General features: G+C 34.3%; 2 protein-coding genes across 2 annotated transcripts in view; both read right to left on the bottom strand.

The window, feature by feature from the left end:
• Positions 1–3,706: 3,706 nt before the first annotated feature.
• Positions 3,707–7,979, bottom strand: LOC111700051 (uncharacterized). Its single transcript, XM_023470872.1, has 2 exons — positions 7,235–7,979; positions 3,707–5,163 (listed from the first exon to the last, which is right to left on the bottom strand). The coding sequence occupies exons 1-2, from the start codon at positions 7,703–7,705 to the stop codon at positions 5,026–5,028; spliced, it is 609 nt and encodes a 202-aa protein (XP_023326640.1). The 5' UTR covers positions 7,706–7,979; the 3' UTR covers positions 3,707–5,025.
• An 18-nt stretch (positions 7,980–7,997) lies between these two features.
• LOC111699934 (hemicentin-2) overlaps positions 7,998–18,991 on the bottom strand; it is an 11,525-nt gene continuing 531 nt past the window's right edge. The window contains exons 2-5 of the mRNA XM_023470731.1: positions 13,782–13,977; positions 11,924–13,455; positions 10,344–10,957; positions 7,998–9,941 (exon numbers count right to left, since the gene is read on the bottom strand). Coding sequence (XP_023326499.1) covers positions 7,998–9,941; positions 10,344–10,957; positions 11,924–13,448 — 4,083 coding nt within the window. The 5' untranslated portion in view covers positions 13,449–13,455; positions 13,782–13,977. The remainder of the gene's footprint in view (positions 9,942–10,343; positions 10,958–11,923; positions 13,456–13,781; positions 13,978–18,991) is intronic.

Here is an 18,991-nt window from a genome sequence, read left to right as displayed (position 1 = left end):
ATCCAAGTATTCCTGTTTTTAATATTGTATGTGTAATATATGTTACAAATATATCCAAGTATTCCTGTTTTTAATATTGTATGTGTAATATATGTTACAAGTATATATCCAAGTGTTCCTGTTTTTAATATTGTATGTGTAATGTATGTTACAAGTATATCCAAGTGTGGATTTATCTGTTATACATGGTAATTATATTCTAAACCCCCGCCACTACTCTCAAACTCTTATCGCCAATTTGATAGAAATAATGCCGGAGTAATGGGTGCTTCAAATCTTGGAGGATTATTTCCAACTGTTTATCAGGGGGAGGAAGCAGATTTCCAGCTGTATATCAGGGGGAGGGAGCAGATTTTCAGCTGTATATCAGGGGGAGGGAGCAGATTTTCAACTGTATATCAGGGGGAGGGAGCAGATTTCCAGCTGTATATCAGGGGGAGGGAGCAGATTTCCAGCTGTATATCAGGGGGAGGGAGCAGATTTCCAGCTGTACATCAGGGGGAAGGAGCAGATTTCCAGCAGTATATCAAGGGGAGGGAGCACATTTCCTGCTGTATATTAGGGGGAGGGAGCAGATTTCAAGCTGTATATCAGGGGAAGGGAGCAGATTTCCAGCTGTACATCAGGGGGAGGGAGCAGATTTCCAGCTGTATATCAGGGGGGGGGGGACAGATTTCTGTATCCTGTATCCTGTATCTTACTCACAAAATTCTAATAGATTCTTGAAAGCTTGAAACCGTGTATACTGTATCGAGTATCCAATATCCTGTAATTATATCCAGTATCCTGTATCCTGTATCTTGTATCCTGTATCCTGTATCCTGCATCTTGTATCTTGTATCTTGTATTAATATTCAATTTCATTTATGCCTGGCCCGAGACGTATAGTCAAAATTTAGATAACCGGTTTTAACGCAGGCATGTACAATGTACAACCATTTTTTTACAACTTCACGCCTGATGAGTTTACCATTATTTATTCTTTGATTTATTAGGGAGGTAAATTTTTCTTTTTGTTAAAACATGTTGAGACGGGTTTCTAACCCCTGGATATTTTTGCGTTTTTCGATATTTCAAAAAAAATTTGATTTGTTTCTCATGCTGACCTTAAAATTAATTTACACTTTTAATTATATAACTGCTAGAAGTATTAATAATATATGGTTAGCATATTTTTATAAGGTTTGCTTTTATCGAATTTATAAATGTGTGTATTTTAGATTTTTTCTTTTAAAATATACTTAAACTTAAATACACGGTATCCCACGAAACCTGACACCAAGTAGCAAGATGATTTTATTTGCAAGGCGTTTTTGATCTTTGAAATTATTTATGATATGTAGTCGTCAACGAGGAAGGGGTTGCAGAGCCACCATGAGCCCTTCGAAATGGCCTCTACGCCCCTCATAACTATACCGAGCCTCTTGCAAGGTCTCCAAGTCTATTCAATTCTGTCTCCAAGTTCAGCATTCTGACCACTGATCTCTAATCTCACCATGATCATTTTTTTTAATAATACATACATAAAAAATTTGTATCAAAAAGTCTACTTTAGTTGAGATTAAGACTTCTTTCTATTTTTGTTTTTCTGAACTTCACAAATTCCTAAACTTGTGCAGAGCTATTGCAGCTTTTGTTTTCATTTTACAGGATCAAATAGAAATCTAACTACTTACATGGTGTCCCACGAAACATGACAGTTGGTGATTAGTTTAAAATGTCTTCTTCCATGATTTGATAAGTTATTTTATAATAAAGAGACTAATAACATTTTTTATATGACAGTAGAATTGAATTTACAGTAAAATATATCACAGTTAAACATTTTTTAAAGAAATAAACTGCAAAAATTCTTTAATATCTAATAAAGTGTGTGAAAGAAGACATTCGAAATTATTAACCAACTGCCATGTTTCGTTGGACACCCTGTATATGTGCACCAATTCACAAAACGTAATAGTTTTAGTAAAATACTTTAATTTGAGCTTTTATATACGTTAAGAGTCGTCTCTAAATTCAATTATTTCACAAAAACTATTGTTTTGTGAATTGTTATTCATTCATATTTGATGTAAAATGATAATAATCGCGCTGCAGGTGAACATATTTTGACTTAAAAGACTCAAAAAGAGTCAAAATTAATGACTAAAGACTAAAAAACTAGATTTTTAACTTTTCACACATGTTAGTTTATTAAGACAGATATTTTTCCTGTTTTGCACTAGGGTTTTTTCCCTTAAGCATGCAGCATGCTATTGAGAAGCTATTCTGAAAATAGGAACAAAAAATTCCAATCCAATCCGCCCCTGAATTAAAACATTTATAAAAAGCTTAAAGAAAATGAAGGGAATAGAGAGCGAATGCAATGTCGTCATACATTATATTAGAATAGAATATTTTTATAGTGGGGAAACTGTCAATATTAAATCTTGTTTTTTTTCTGAAAGTAATAACTATTTTTATAAACATGTTCTTTGTATAAACATGCATACTTTGTACTTTAAATAATCATGTACTTTGTACTTTGTATAAACATGTACTTTGTACATTAAACAATGCCCATTCCCCATGCGGTCGTTGCGGTTGCGGTCTACTTTTGAGAAAATATGATAAATTGGTCGGCGTTTATATCAATACAATGAAGACAACTTATCAATTTAAGTTTTGATTTCTAACAAGGCATTTTCAAATTACAAGCAAGCAAAGAGAAGCTCTTAAAGAACTTCTTGTCGTCATGTTTATGTGTATCCATGCTGTTTAAAAGCTATGATAGAAATAAAATTAAAATCGAAAGTTGTCTTCATTGTATTGATATATACGACGACCACGGGGTTTAAAAGTATTTCTTTTTCTGTATTGCATTATGCAATAACGATTTGAATTTTCATAGTTTTAAAAATGGAATCAGAAGAATAACGGCAAACGTACATAGTAATAATTATTTATCTAACCTTGAGCTAAGAAGAACCAAAACCTCGTTGAGAGAACCCCATCAAATAAACCTGGATACGTAAAACTATGATTTCAAGGGTCAATCCTAACGGGAAATGAGCCTAACTACAAACCAAGATGTGCACGCTCTCACACAAAAAAGCAAGCAGTATTTTGCCAATTACTCTTTTTAAACTTCAAATATAATAATGAACATTGCAATATTAGAATGTATGTATAGAACTAGGGTTCCATTTCAAACCAAAACACTCTAGTGAATCCTTCATCTTATCAAATTGTGTGAATTGTGTCATCATCTGTTGTTATAGCTATAACCTGATCGTTACTGGCACCCTTTATTAACTACTTAGTTATAAATCGTTAAGGGCACCCTTTGATTAACATATTTACAAATCGTTGATTGCAACCTCTAATTAACATATTTATAAATCGTTGATTGCACCTTTTAATTAACTTATTTAAGTGGGCACCCTTTAATAAATATTTTGTTATAAATCGTGAAGGTGCCCTTTAATTGATATTTAGTTATAAATCGTAAGGGTCAAACTTTACTTTATTAAATGTTGTTAAATCGTTGATGGCACCCCTTTAAAAATACTTTTTAATAAATCTATAAATAATTGTTTTAATTAGTTGATGACACCTTTTCAATCATATTTTTAACTAATCGTTGATGGCACACTTTAATTGAAAGGTCCCATAAAATTCCGTAGACAATTCCAGTTAATGCAAATAGCAAAAACTACATTCTTATATATGTTGCATTTATTTCAAGATTAAAAAATGAAATATCAGATTAAAATAACAAAAAAATACGTGTGATATGATTTATACATTGTTAAATAAAGACTCAATCAGACCTTGTATTATGTTAAAATAATAAAAAGATTCGGAGGTTAACATTATAGAACATCATAAAACATCATAAAATGACTTGAATCATAATATATAAAAATAACCAAAAAATGTAAACAAAAATAAATAAGTTTTAATTTTCCATTTTGAGATTAAAATTAAATTCAGGTTTTCTGAAGAGTCTAGATCTTTGTAAGAGATTTGAATTTGGTGTATACACTTCACGGTATTCAGAGTATGGAAGAAAACCTGATATTCTATTCACAGTTCAATAGTTGGATATTTTATCGTTTACAAATTCAATAGTTATCCACCCTTTAGGCTCTGATTGTAATTCTTTACTAGGATATTAACTATTCAAGATAAGGATATATTATTCCTCATAGATGTTCTGATCTAGGATATCAGAATATATTATTCCTCCTAGATGTTCTGATCTAGGATATCAGAATATATTATTCCTCATAGATGTTCTGATCTAGAATATCAGAATATATTATTCCTCATAGATGTTCTGATCTAGAATATCAGAATATATTATTCCTCATAGATGTTCTGATCTAGGATATCAGAATATATTGTTCCTCCTAGATGTTCTGATCTAGGATATCAGAATATATTATTCCTCCTAGATGGTTCTGATCTAGGATATCAGAATATATTATTCCTCCTAGATGGTTCTGATCTAGGATATCAGAATATATTATTCCTCCTAGATGGTTCTGATCTAGGATATCAGAATATATTATTCCTCCTAGATTCTGATCTAGGATATCAGGATATATTATTCCTTCTAGATCCGTACTAGTAGTTCTGATCTAGGATATCAGAATATATTATTCCTCCTAGATGGTTCTGATCTAGGATATCAGAATATATTATTCCTCCTAGATTTTCCGATCTAGGATATCAGAATATATTATTCCTCCTAGATGTTCTGTTCTAGGATATCAGAATATATTGTTCCTCCTAGATGTTTTGATCTAGGATATCAGAATAAATTATTCCTCCTAGATGTTCTGATCTAGGATATCAGAATATATTATTCCTCCTAGATGTTTTGATCTTGGATATCAGGATATATTATTCCTCCTAGATGTTCTGATCTAGGATATCAGGATATATTATTCCTTCTAGATCCGTACTAGTAGTTCTGATCTAGGATATCAGGATATATTATTCCTTCAAGATCCGTCCTAGCAGTTCTGATCTAGGATATCAGGATATATTATTCCTCCTAGAACCTCCTTTATGGTTTTGGTTTTCCATTTCTATAGCGGAGAGATTCTCCACGTTGAAAAGTGATGACCAAGAACTTGTTATTGAGGTTTTACTGTTCCTTCTAGACGTCTGTCTCTAAAATATATATAATATTAAAAGAAATATAAATTAGAGATATTTATAAAACAGTTATTTTAATAGGCTAGATAACAAAACATCTATACAGCTTGTGATATAACAAACCACAGATATTAGAATAGAAAACTAAACATCTACAGCTAGTGATATAACAAACCAAAGGTAGTGGGATAGATGACTAAACATCTATACAGCTAGTGATATAACAAACCACAGATATAAGAATAGATAACTAAACATCTATACAGCTAGTGATAAAACAAACCAAAGGTAGTAGGATAGATAACTAAACATCTATACAGCTTGTGATATAACAAACCACAGTTATTAGAATAGATAACTAATCATCTATACAGCTTGTGATATAACAAGCCACAGATATTAGAATAGATAACTAAACATCTATACAACTTGTAATATAACAAACCACAGATATTAGAATAGATAACTAAACATATATACAGCTAGTGATATAACAAACCACAGATATTAGAATGGATAACTTAATATCTATACAGCTAGTCATATAACAAACCCCAGATATTAGAATAGATAACTAAACATCTTTACAGCTAGTGATATAACAAACCACGGGTTTGATTAAATATTAAATAAATTTCTTAAAGGTATAGATGGCTAATGGNCCCGCCCCCCATTCTACACATTATTTTTTGTTGACAAATAAGCATTTTTTTATTATAAAACTAACATTGAACACATCTTATATTTATGTATCTATTATAACCTAAAAATTAAAACACATAAAGCTACGTTTTCCCGCACATTAAAAAAAATGAACAATTGCCTCTGAGTCTAATTTTCCAACTCTATATCTTAATAACCTGATTCTGTAAACCTTTGGTATCTAAAATTTTTACTAGCAGTATTCTTAGTTTGATATATTATAATAGGTGTACGACATCCGGTTGCAAAGATTTCAGGATTAGAAGTTAGAATTTGAGGCGAGGGTGCAGTTGAAACATAAACATTTATTTATTACCTCTAATATGCCAAGTAACCAGCACCAAAATATTTAGTAAATTAAAAACAGTGAGTTTTCTATTTTACATGATAAATTCATTTTAAAATTATGATAGCTTGGGGTTAATAAAGTGCAAAAATTTTTAAAAGGAAGATTGTAAAATTAGTTAGATGTATAAAAATCATATAGATATTATTTATTTAGGATTTTATTCTATGAATGAGGGGGGGGGGGCGGAAATTTTTGGAATATAGAATCATAAAGGGTAAAGGGTAAAGGGTAAATACTTCCTGATATATGAATGAAAGTGGATGAGTAATAAAAGACTACCTGATGTTGGATGAATGAATGAGGATGAGTATAAAAGACTACCCGATGTTGGATGAATGAATGTGGATGAGTATAGAAGACTACCTGATGTTGGATGAATGAATGTGGATGAGTATAAATGACTACTTATAATATTGGAGGAAAGCATGTGGATGAGTTTAAAGACTACCTGATGATGGATGAATGAATGTGGATGAGTATAAATGACTACTTGATGTTGGAGGAAAGCATGTGGATGAGTTTAAAGACTACCTGATGTTGGATAAATGAATGTGGATGAGTATAAAAGAATATCTGATGATCGATGAATGAATATCGATGAATGAATTAGGGTGAGTATAAAAGAATACCTGATGTTGGATGAATGAATGTGAATGAGTATAAAAGACTACCTGATGATCGATGAATGAATGTGGATGAGTATAAAAGACTACCTGATGTTGGATGAATGAATGTGGATGAGTATAAAAGACTACCTGATGTTGGATGAATGAATGTGGATGAGTATAAAAGACTACCTGATGTTGTATGAATGAATGTGGATGAGTATAAAAGACTACCTGATGTTGGATGAGTATTAAAGAATACCTGATGTTGGATGAATGAATGTGGATGAGTATAAAAGACTACCTGATAATGAATGAATGAATGTTGATGAGTATAAAAGACTACCTGATAATGAATGAATGAATGTTGATGAGTATAAAAGACTACCTGATAATGAATGAATGAATGTTGATGAGTATAAAAGACTACCTGATGTTGGATGAAAGCATGTGCTTCTGAAGGTTCAGGTTCAGGTTCCGGCCACTGTGGAGCTAAACTCGCCATGAAATCAGGGTTTGCTACGAGCTTAGAACTAAACTCCGAGAACTCACTGTGTTTTCTCGTCTTGGTTCTCTGAGCTAGGAACTTCGAGACCCTGTCACGCTTGATATAAAGAAGGACTAGGAGGGTGAGGAGGAGTACAATCACTATTATAACAATAATTATCACAGCCTTGGGATTAGAATCCGAGGACAGTTCGCTCTTCTCTGTAAATTGCATCATGTGAGACTTTGTCTGACCATACATATAATCCTTTAATGATCTGTCTCGGACTAGATTAACTTGAAAATAATACGCCACGTCGGGCTTCAAGCCAATAATTGTGGCTTTTCTATGTTTAAGCTCAATAGTTTGGTTGTCATGAGTGGAGTCTTCTTCCTTACTCCACCAGAAGATCATGAACTCCTGGAAGCAGCTGCTGTTGAAGTTCAGCACGTCCCACTCCAACACCACGCTGGTGTTGGAGGTGCTGATTATCTCCGTGATGACTGGAGGAACCCTGACACTACAGGGTTTCTTCGCGTGTCTCCTGGAGGGTACGGAGAGCCAGTATAGTATTGTATCCTCCCCCCAGGCAGTGCTGGCGATACACTCCCACTCTCCAGAGTGTGAAGGACGAGCCTGTTCTACTGTGAGTACTCCACCTTGTTGAAGAATATCTAATCCACTCCCAGACTCATAATAATAATAATTATCGTCTACCTGGTAACACGTCACATTTGAGAGTGAAATTATCTCCTTCTTTAACCTCGAGTTTACTGTTATCTATGGTTACAATATCCGGCATTATAGAAACCTTCATCACTCTCTCTATCCGTCCTGTCTCTATTGCAACCCTACACCTGTACTCTCCTTCATCCACATGGGATAGGTTACTAAACACCATGTATCCCTGATCATCCAGCTCAATACCCTCACTCAGACTCTCCAGGGGATTGTTATCCTTGAGCCACAAAACCTTAACCTTATTTTGTTCTCTGACACAAGGGAGCTTGATCTTGGAACCTAGTTTAGCTTGATATATCTCCTGAGCTGAAGGTACAGTTACTACGCTCACAACAATAGTTCTCTGAGTTTCTCCGATGGAATTTCTCGCTGTGCATGTATAAAATCCAGAGTCTGCGGAAATTGCATTCTTTATGTCGAAAGTAGGACCAATTACCTTGGTAATGGTTTTGTTAAACGTCCATCTTGTCTCCGGCTCCGGTATACCTGTTCCAATACACTCCAGTATGGTTGAGGTTCCGCTAAATATCATCTGGTTTTTGCTGTATTTAGTGATCACAGGGGCGTTGACGAGAACCTTGAGAGGAATCTCCGCACTTGCTTCATCCCTAACCGTGGTCACAGTGCAACGATATACACCCTCGTTCCTTTTCTGTACATTAAAAATAGTGATTGATCCGTCCATACCGAAATCTATAATGTCCTCTCCTCCGACCTGGATGTTCTTGTCGTCCTTGGACCAGAGGATCCTCGTGATCCTGTTCATCTCGTCGTTCTCAACCCTACACGGTAGTTTCAGCTTCTGTCCTGCCGGAACTGTAATATCTGCTCTTCCTTCCTCTCCGGATATAATACTCACCTTGGTCCTTTTCACAACACGGACATGAGAGTTTTTAACAACAGTTCCAACATTATTCTTCGCAACACATTGATAAACTCCCTCCTGGTTCTTGGTTGCTTCTTTAATAATAACCCTTGTTTCTTTAAACTCGGAGTTAGCAGTCTGGATGTTTGTCAAGTATTGACTGGATACAGGCCGGTCTTTAACCAACCATTCGATACTAGGTCCTGGTACACCTCTAGCCACACAGCTAAGGGACAAGGTGTCTCCCTCGTGGATAGAAACCTTGTCGAAGGAGTTCAGAATCTCAGGAGATTCTCCGCTAACAATCAGAGATATCTTGGACTGTACCTCCTGCAATGGAGTAATCACCTTACAGGTGTACTGTCCCGCGTCTTCTAGCTGGATATTTTTTATCTCTAGAGCTCGACTCTGTCCTATTCTGTACTTGGAGCTGTCTGTAGGGATGGGGTTCATATCCTTGGTCCAGATAACTTTAGTTTCCTCCTCAACTCGCTGATCAACCTTGAAATCACAAGGCAAGCTGATTGTATCTTTAATATTCTTTACAATGTCTGGAATCAGATTCTGATTTTCTTTCCTAGCTCCCTTGATAACCTGGAGATTAACAGTCTCACTTACACTACCGTATATATTCTCCGCTGTACAGATATAGTTTCCTTCCTTCTCCGGGGATACAGAGGAAAGGCGCAGCACTCCTTTGTTACTCCGCAAACTCCCGTCCTCAAACGTCCAGGATACACTTGGCTCCGGTATTCCATTGGCCTGACAATCCAGTTCTGTATCCCGACCCTCTAGGATCCGTATATCCCGCGGAGTTGACGAGAAGGTTGGAGCTTCAGATAGAACTGTGAGTCGTCCGGACAGAGATGTTTTATCCTTCCTTGTCTCAGCAATACAGGAATATATTCCTTCGTCGTCCTTGGTTAGATTTGTCAGGGTTAAACTATCCCTAGTGATGATGGTACTCGGAGAACTGTTGAGCGGAGACTGGTTCCTGAACCAAGTTATCTTCATGGATGGGCGCAATCCCTTATCCACCTCTACCTGAAAAAAATAAAGGAATTAAATCAGTTATTATTTTTTCTTTAAACTCCGTTTTTTTCGGAGAATTCTGTTACAATTTAATAAATGCAAGAAGACACAAAATAAATTTCAAATCATTACCAATATTTATGTTATTTGAAACACTTTAGCCTGAAATCTTGTTTCTTTTCAGCCTTACCCGTACATTGTAACATTTGAAACTATTGAACTTTATGCACTGTTTAGTTTCCCATGTTTTATTAATTACCCTTTTAATGGTCTGTTGAAAAATCCTTATTTCCTGTGCAAATCTAAAATATCAGATTTCCAAGTTTTGGAAATCTAAACTGTCAACAAATGTGTTAGGTGTTATAAGAACTCAATAAAATGTAATTAAGATCTCCTTATTGAATGTTTATTTACCTTGCAAGGTATAGTTGTAGATTCTCCAGATTTATGAACTATATCACTAGGACCAGATAGTATAATAGTTCTAGAGAACACTTCTAGTCGTATTCCTTCCTGACTATTCCCGTATTCGTTTACAGCTAAACACAAGTACTCTCCTTCATCCTTCTCACTCAGATTATTTAACTCCAGGACGCTCTGAGTCTGGTTGATGGAGCTGGAGATGATCCGTCCTGAGTATTCATCATCTTTAAACTTGAAGACCAGGGTCGGAGCAGGTATACCCGTAGCAGAGCATTCAATACTCACTTTGCCTCCGGATATTTCTCCCAGCGTTGAGATCTCCGGTGTGATGATTCTTGGTCCTGCAGTTTTAATCCTAACTTCGGTTTCTATCCTGATCTGATCCAATAGGGTTCGGATCTGACAGGAGTAAAGTCCTGAATGTTCCTTGAGAAGATACGGGATATTTAAACTTGAGCTACCAGATATCCAGTCAGCAGGAATATCCGTCCCGTCCTTGTTCCAGGAGTACCTTGCCGAACTCTTCAGCAGAGGATCTATGTTCCCCGAGCAGATCAGATCTAAACCGCTCCCAGCCTGCATCTCCAGTAGACCGGATTCAATATCTTAAAAACAGTTCGTTAAATGATCACATTAAACAAATATTAATAAAAATGACCTCCTAAGCATAGCAAACGAAAAAAATAAAAAATGTTTCCTTTTAAAACTCAAGACAGAGTGACATTGACTGAATTAGACTATTCAAACATGAATACTAGATTTTCTCTTTTGTATCTGGAAATTTATTTCTTTTTAATATTTCACTCAAATGCTTCATTATTTGATCAATAGATCAAAACAAAAAATGTTTTTTTACAGGCAGGGCAGGGTTCAGAGGGTACAGTTAATGTAATATATCGGAGTACTAGTTTATGTAATATATCGGAGGGTACTAGTTTATGTAATATATCGGAGGGTCCAGTTTATGTAATATATCGGAGGGTCCAGTTTATGTAATATATCGGAGGGTACCAGTTTATGTAATATATCGGAGGGTACTAGTTTATGTAATATATCGGAGGGTACTAGTTTATGTAATATATCGGAGGGTACTAGTTTATGTAATATACCTCATGAGTTCTACTTTGTTAGCATTCTAATTAAAATTGACCCTTCACCCTAATTGTAGGACAAACTGTAGGACAAACTGTGGGACAAACTGTGGGACAATCTGGTGGACAAACTGTAGGACAAACTGCAGGACAATCTGGTGGACAAACTGTAGGACAAATTGTAGGACAAAATTTAGGACAAACTGTGGGACAATCTGGTGGACAAACTATAGGACAAACTGTAGGACAAATTGTAGGACAAACTGCAGGAAAAACTGTAGGAAAAACTGCATGACAAACTACATGACAAAATGTAGGACATACTGGAGTATATACTGTAGGAAAAACTGCAGGACAACTGATCTAGGGCTGGAATTTTTTTATGAATTTAATTTCAGTAAATTCAAAAATCTTTTGAAAATCACTTTTAAATATAAAAAAAATTAACTAAAAATATGTAGGATGTTACAATGGAGTTACCTATGATTGGTGATGTAGGACGGGCCACAGCAAGATTTAAACTTCTCTCCTCGCTTCCAAACTTATTAGTTGCCACACATCGATACTCTCCCTCCTGACTGAGATCTAAACTATCTAGGCGTATACTGCCGGAGTCAAGAAAGTGAACGCTAGATGTCTCTTCAAGTAGGGTTCCGTTCAGGAACCAGGAGACTTTGGGAGCAGGGATACCTGTGGTTTGGCACTGAATAGTGGTCAGGGTTCCTTGTAAGACAATCTTATCCGACTCGAAATGAAGAATATCTGGAGAAGAAACTAACCTAACTTCCCAGATCTTGGAAACTTTATCCAAAGGAGTTTCAACTAAACAGGAATAGTTTCCACGGTCCGACTCCGATATCATGGTGAAGTGAAGAATTGATTTTCCTACGGTTGATTCAACTGTAATATTCTCCGCAGAGAGAGGTTTTCCATTCTTTTCCCAGACTACTTGAATTTCTTCTCTCCACTTTTCATCAACATTGTAATTACATTCCAATCGCACCTCGCCGTCAATAAGAAATTCCAGAATTTCTTCTTTATTGTCGTCTACAGTGGTGTGAGAGAATACTTGAACCTCAACAGAATCTGTCATCCGCCCAGCCAAATTATGTCCCGAACATATCACGTCTCCTGAACTTTCTCGGGATACGTTTTCTAATGAGAATTGTTTATCCATGTATATTTTGTTCTGATGTTTCCAGTGTATGTCAGGGACTGGAGAACCTTTCACTTCACAGTTTAAACTTATGCTTTCTCCTTCTAGAACCTGAACCTGGTTCTCAGTGCTGAGACGTACTATCGGAGCGATCATCCTAAGTTCCGTCTCCTCTATTATCTCTATACTACCTTCCTGGTAGAGTTTATGTGAGTTTGAGGAAACCAAACATCCCACAGTTCCAATATCAGACGGAGAAACTTCACTTATATACAAACTCTCTGTACTCCGGGATAACCGTTCAATTTTCCAGTCCGACCTCGCAGTTTTCACAGCCTTAGTATTAAATGTCCAGGAGAACTCCAGGTCTCCTTCACTCTCTGCCTCACATAGAAACCGGAGAGAAGATGCACTTGATACTTTGAGGGGCTCAGGTCCTTGAACAAGTTTCAGAGAAGATTGAGTATCCAATTCATGCTTTGTTAAGACTACAGCTGAATAGCTAGTTCCTAAACTAGTAGATGCAAAACACTCAAACATCCCATAGTTAGATTGAAGGAAACGCAGAGTTCCGTTAATAATTTCAAAATCTGTATCCGCCTTGGAGAGAGGAATATCCATTAGATTCCAGAAATAGTTGACGGGTTCCTCCGTCTCCTCGGTTTCACAGCTAATCTCCAGGTTCTGGAAGGAACTGGGTGAGTATTGAAAGGATTGATTAGTATAAACTTGTGATGTTTCTCCGTCCTGGAGCACTGTGAGAAAAAGAATCCTAGGAGGAGAAGACCCCCAGACGGACTCCATCACCAGGAGGAATATTAACACGTTCACGGATCCTAGTTTTCTCATTCTCAACCTGCACAAATCAAACAGTTAACCCTGAGCACGGTTCCAAGTATAGATATCGAATAATATTACGGATTAATGAACCGGGTTCTCTTACATGCTAATATCTCAGGTTTCACCCTTCCCCTGTCTTCTACTGAAGTTCTTATGAGCGTTGCTTTGTCCTTTGTTGCAAAAAGATAACTTTTGACATTTCAATATAAAAGCAAACAACCCCAATCATATATATAAAAGAAATATTTAAACAAGAAAGGTGATGAAAACAGCTTTCAAGATAATAAGGTGAATCTGAGCTAGAGATAAAAGTAATAAAATCCTTTAATTAATGAATAATACCTATTAGAACTATATCCTAGCAGTTTCCCTTCTCCTAGTTACGTCATTTATTCTCTTATCTTCCGGAGTAGAGAGTCTCCAGGTTAACATACTGGAAGGGTTGTGTGTATACGGAGAGTTGACTGGTAAATGCAGGGTACGGAGCTATATTTACAGCAGCGGGATCGGAGCATGTGGGAGCAAACCGAACCCATCTCTGAAACATTAACACAGTCAGAATTCCCCCCCCCATCCAAGTTTTATATTTGTTAATATTTTAACCCATCCCGTACAGACATAAACAATACTCAGACAGATTTATAAATGTAGATAAACATGTATATTCTCACAAGATAGATTCATTACTTCTTATAAATGGAACTAGTGTAAATAAACCCGAAGGCGAGAGAATCAGGGGAGTTTAGTAAACTTTTATCGCTTAAAATCGTTTTCAAACCCTGAATATTCTACAATTATTTTCCAAGCACATTTTTCCTTACTATTTTTCGGGGATTTTTGGCCCCCCCCTCCCATTTTTTATTGATCAAATCGGTCAACCTGGCCAAAATAAACATAAATCTACTTGACAATGTCACTACCGCAGATTATTTAAAAAAAAAAACATAATAAGTAAGATCGAATTTTTAATCAAAATTTTTGAAAATTCCAACTCAAAAGTGAGGAGAAAGTATTAAAGTATGAAATACGGCCACGGTTTATTGTCTCGTAAAGAATTGAGGATTTAATTCAATTTTTGATGTTTCTGGTACACCCTTGAAAACAACCTCCCATGTTCTTATCTTATCAGCTGAAGTGAATATATATATATATATATATATATATATCAAGATTAACCCAGAATGAATCTATTCTGACAAATCAGTTTCTATATTTATCTATTTTTTAAGCATTCAGCGCATTGAATATGTGATATTCTACCCCTTGGGAAAAATGAGGGGGGGGGGGAAATAGATAAGGCCACATCACTGTGAACTAGACATAGGGAAAGGTCAAATTTATGCGATATTGCAGCTATGACATTGGGACCTCGTAGCTCCTCTAGTTATTATTTTGTGTACAAAACCAAATATATTTGGTTACATATTCAAAACATGTTTGTTCTTCTCAATAAGTCTTCAATAAGAGGAGTTAAGATTGAAAACATAAAATATTTCAATCCTCTATGTGCCATTTAGTTTAGTTTAACGTAACTATCAATATGAATTCGATCAGCAAAATTATCTCTAATTGTCAAATTTTTACGTGAGACATTGTTTATTATTTATCTATTCTTTTACAATCAAAAGATATAATAAAAAAACGCAAATATTAAAAATTACAACAGAGATGTACTTATCATATAAAAGGGTTAAAATTCATCAAGCAAATTTGCTTTGCATGATGAATTTTAAAATTAATATTAGTAGAACCATTGCTCACCAACAGAGGCGTATACAGGGGGGGGGGCTCTGAACCTATAGCCCCCTCACCCATATACAGGGTGTCCCAAAAACATGGGAATTCAGTGACGAATTGGATATCGTCTTTGTTATGAATTAGCATTGTAATACCTAATTTCAAAAGCCATAATATTATTATGTCTGGTAGAGTTTATTTTATCAAAAGGGTAAAAGACTGTAAATATGTGTATATAATGTCTCCGCAAGATGAACAGTGAAGACGGACAAGTTTACTCTGTTTGTATACTGTAATTTTCTTGTTTTACTATAACCGTATGCAGTCAAAACATAAACAAACAAAATGTGAACATAGTAGACGAAACTCTTACAGATTACAGCTTTCTCAGGAGTTATCACTTTACTAAATCAAAGAATTAGTTGAAAAGACGATATCGAATTCGTCACTGAATTCCCATGTTTATTGGGACACCCTGTAGTATATACAGTATGCACCCTTGCTCGACCAAACTTTAACTTTACTCTATTCCTACACGAATTTATGTATGAGAGTCATGGAAAAAAAAGTTTCTGAAAAAAAACCTGGAGATAAAACATGAGAAAAAAAAATCATAATTTTCTCAAATCAAAAGAAAAAATATAACTTAAAATAAATTCCTGTGTTTGAGATTCATGGAACTTTTCCCCTGAATTCCTAGAAAATAATGTCACAATTTCCAGATACTTCTGATTTAAAGGGATTTTTCTTCAAGTGCCAAATTTTCAGACTTTACTTCCGAAAACCATTTTGAGGGTTACACAGTACACAGTACACACCCATGGACACTTGAAATTCATAATGTAGAGAAGTACAGAAAATTCTACCCTGTATAAAGTAGTACAGAATACACACCTCGTATGAAAATGGAGAATATACACCCTGTCCTGTATACATACAGGGTGAGTCAAAAAAAAATGTGATTAGCGGCGTCTGGTGTAAAATTGTACCCTTTTTGTGCAACTCTCCTGTGTGGTGTTTTTTCAATATTTTTTGAAAACTTTTTATTTTTTTGTTTGGTATTCCAATGGCCCAAAAAAATCCGAGAATAAGGCTATAACTAAAAATTGCAAATTTTCTTATTACAATTTTGCGAATTTTCTGTGATTCTGTGATTCAATTTTTAAAAATTCGATAGAAAAAATTTATGTACACATATTTGCTTTTCTGAACTTTTGATTTTGAGAGAAAAAAGGTTCGCGGATTTTTTTTAAGCCATTGAAATAATAAAAAAATTTAAAATTTTCAAAAAATATTGAAAAAACACCATACAGGAGAGTTGCTCAAAAAAAGGTACAATTTTGCACCAGGCGCCGCTAATCACACTTTTTTTGACTCACCCAGTATACATAAACTACAGAATACACACCCTGTATTCTCCAGAATAGGTTATAAACTGGCCGAGCAAAAAATAAATAAAATAAAATCTCTGAATGAAAAGAAAAAAATAGATCTTTAAAAATAAAATATAAAAATATGTTTTTCTGTTGGACAGAGAAGACCCTATCACGCAATATTTAATTACTTTTTCAGAAAATATGATTTTCACCGTTCATTGTACAGAAAAAAAACTGAATCTTCTATATATAAATTTGGCTTGTCTGTCTGTTTGTTTGTCTGTTTGTTTGTATCCAATAAACGACAAAACGGCTGAACCGATCGGGCACAAATTTTTTGTGGGACATCTAGGGACCCCAGGGAAGGTTTATGAATGATATAAATTTTAAATATTTGTCTCCATCAAAATTCGATCTTCATTAAATTTTTTAAAATTTTGAAAATCCACGAAATTTTTTGTGAAAATCCGCGAATTATTTTTGTTTTGTTTCACGATGTACACAAAGAGAACATGCTCACAATTAATTTAGAAGATGGGCGCGAAGCGCCCTCTAAGGCTAGTTATATAAATTTGGCTTTCTGTCTGTTTGTTTGTATCCAATAAACATCAAAACGGCTGAACCGATCGGGCCCAAATTTTTTGTGGGACATCACGTGACCACAGGGAAGGTTTATGAATGATAAATTTTTTTTAAAAATGTGTTTTGAAGGTTTTTAATTTTGTAAAAAAATTTTAATTCTTGAAAATCCGCGAATTTTTTTTTAAACTCCGCAAAATTTTTTTCTTCTTTGTTTTTAAATGTAAACAAAAAGAACATGTTCACAATTTAAATAGAAGATGGGCGCGAAGCGCCCTTAAAGTCTAGTATTCTATATTACACAAAGTTTTTGAGAAATTACAAAATTTTATTTTTCAAGAAAACTTAATCAATTACTAAAATAATTCAAATAATTTTAACGATGAAAAAAAATATATTGAAGATAAAAACAATGATTATAACACTAAGATGATGAAAATAACAAGAAAAAATAATAATCACAATATAAATAATAATATTCTTTTAATAAACCAATTTAAAGTAAAAAATATCTTTAATATGTTGTTAGATGTATAGAACTGTATTAAATATCTCTAATATATTGTTAGCTGTTTAGAACTGTATTACATATCTCTAATATATTGTTAGCTGTATAGACCTGTATTACATATCTCTAATATATTGTTAGCTGTATAGACCTGTATTACATATCTCTATTATATTGTTAGCTGTATAGAACTGTATTAAATTCTCTAATATATTGTTAGCTTATAGAACTGTATTAAATATCACTAATATATTGTTAGCTGTATAGAACTGTATTAAATATCTCTAATATATTGACATTGTTAGCTGTATAGAACTGTATTAAATTCTCTAATATATTGTTAGCTCTATAGAACTGTATTAAATATCTATAATATACTATTAGCTGTATAGAACTGTATAACATATCTCTAATATATTATTAGCTGTATAGAAGTGTATTAAATATCTCTAATATATTATTAGCTGTATAGAACTGTATTAAATATCTCTAATATATTATCAGTTGTATAGAACTGTATTAAATATCTCTAATATACTATTAGCTGTATAATATCTCTAATATACTATTAGCTGTATAGAACTGTATTCCCTATCCCTCTACCCCTATAACTGAGTTCTCTCTCCCTCCTAGTGAATTAGAGTCCGGATAATCATGAACCAGGCTTCCATCCATTCATTTCCCGCTGTTTTAACAGGGAGGAAAAGGGACAAAGCATACGTTCCTAACTATAGATCTACGTATAAAGAATACACTGCCTCTTCTTCATTTTATCTTTTTTATTAAAAAAAAAGAAAGTATAGTAAATCTAAAAAAATCTGAGAAAAGGGTATAAAAATATTGTAAGTCTCACTGATGTTCATGATGTTCTTACGTTACTATTTATTCTAAAAATGTTAAGTTTTGTTAATTAACAACATTCAAGCGTTTAATAATTCAACAACTTAAAAAAAATTTCCTACCTAGCGGGGGCTATGCTTTCAAGAAACATTTAATTAAGCTCTTTTCTGATTCAATATTTCTTTAATTGGATTTTTGAGAATGTTGTTATTTCTATCAAAATATAAACCAGTTTTCTCTGCAGAAAAAGATGGGATTTTTTTAGCTAGAAATAAATATTAACCAGTTTTCATTACAGAAAAAGTTGGGTATGTTATTTTACATTTAAAAGTTAACAGCGTTAGTTACGCTTATTGGCAGTTTTCGAGCCAGGGAGCCTTCCTTTTCGAACCCTATTCACCCATAAAATGTTAAACTTTTGTATTATACTATTATGCTGAGCCTATAAATATATTTACTAGAATAATAATGTGGTAATTTCCTAGAGAACGATTTTTGGGGGCCTCCCCCCG

This window comes from Eurytemora carolleeae, unplaced genomic scaffold (assembly GCF_000591075.1).
Source record: "Eurytemora carolleeae unplaced genomic scaffold, Eaff_2.0 scaffold47, whole genome shotgun sequence".
Taxonomy (NCBI): Eukaryota; Metazoa; Arthropoda; class Copepoda; order Calanoida; family Temoridae; genus Eurytemora; species Eurytemora carolleeae.
Note: the sequence above shows the minus strand (reverse complement) of the source record. Positions and strands in the feature narration are given on the sequence as shown.

What these genes read in the sequence shown, in the direction of transcription:
- LOC111700051 (XM_023470872.1), bottom strand. Translation starts at nt 7,705, where the DNA reads ATGATCTTCTGGTGGAGTAAGGAAGAAGACTCCACTCATGACAACCAA. An exon ending in ATGCTTTCATCCAACATCAG is followed by an intron (nt 5,164 to 7,234) that starts GTAGTCTTTTAT and finishes TATATATTTTAG; the next exon opens with AGACAGACGTCTAGAAGGAA.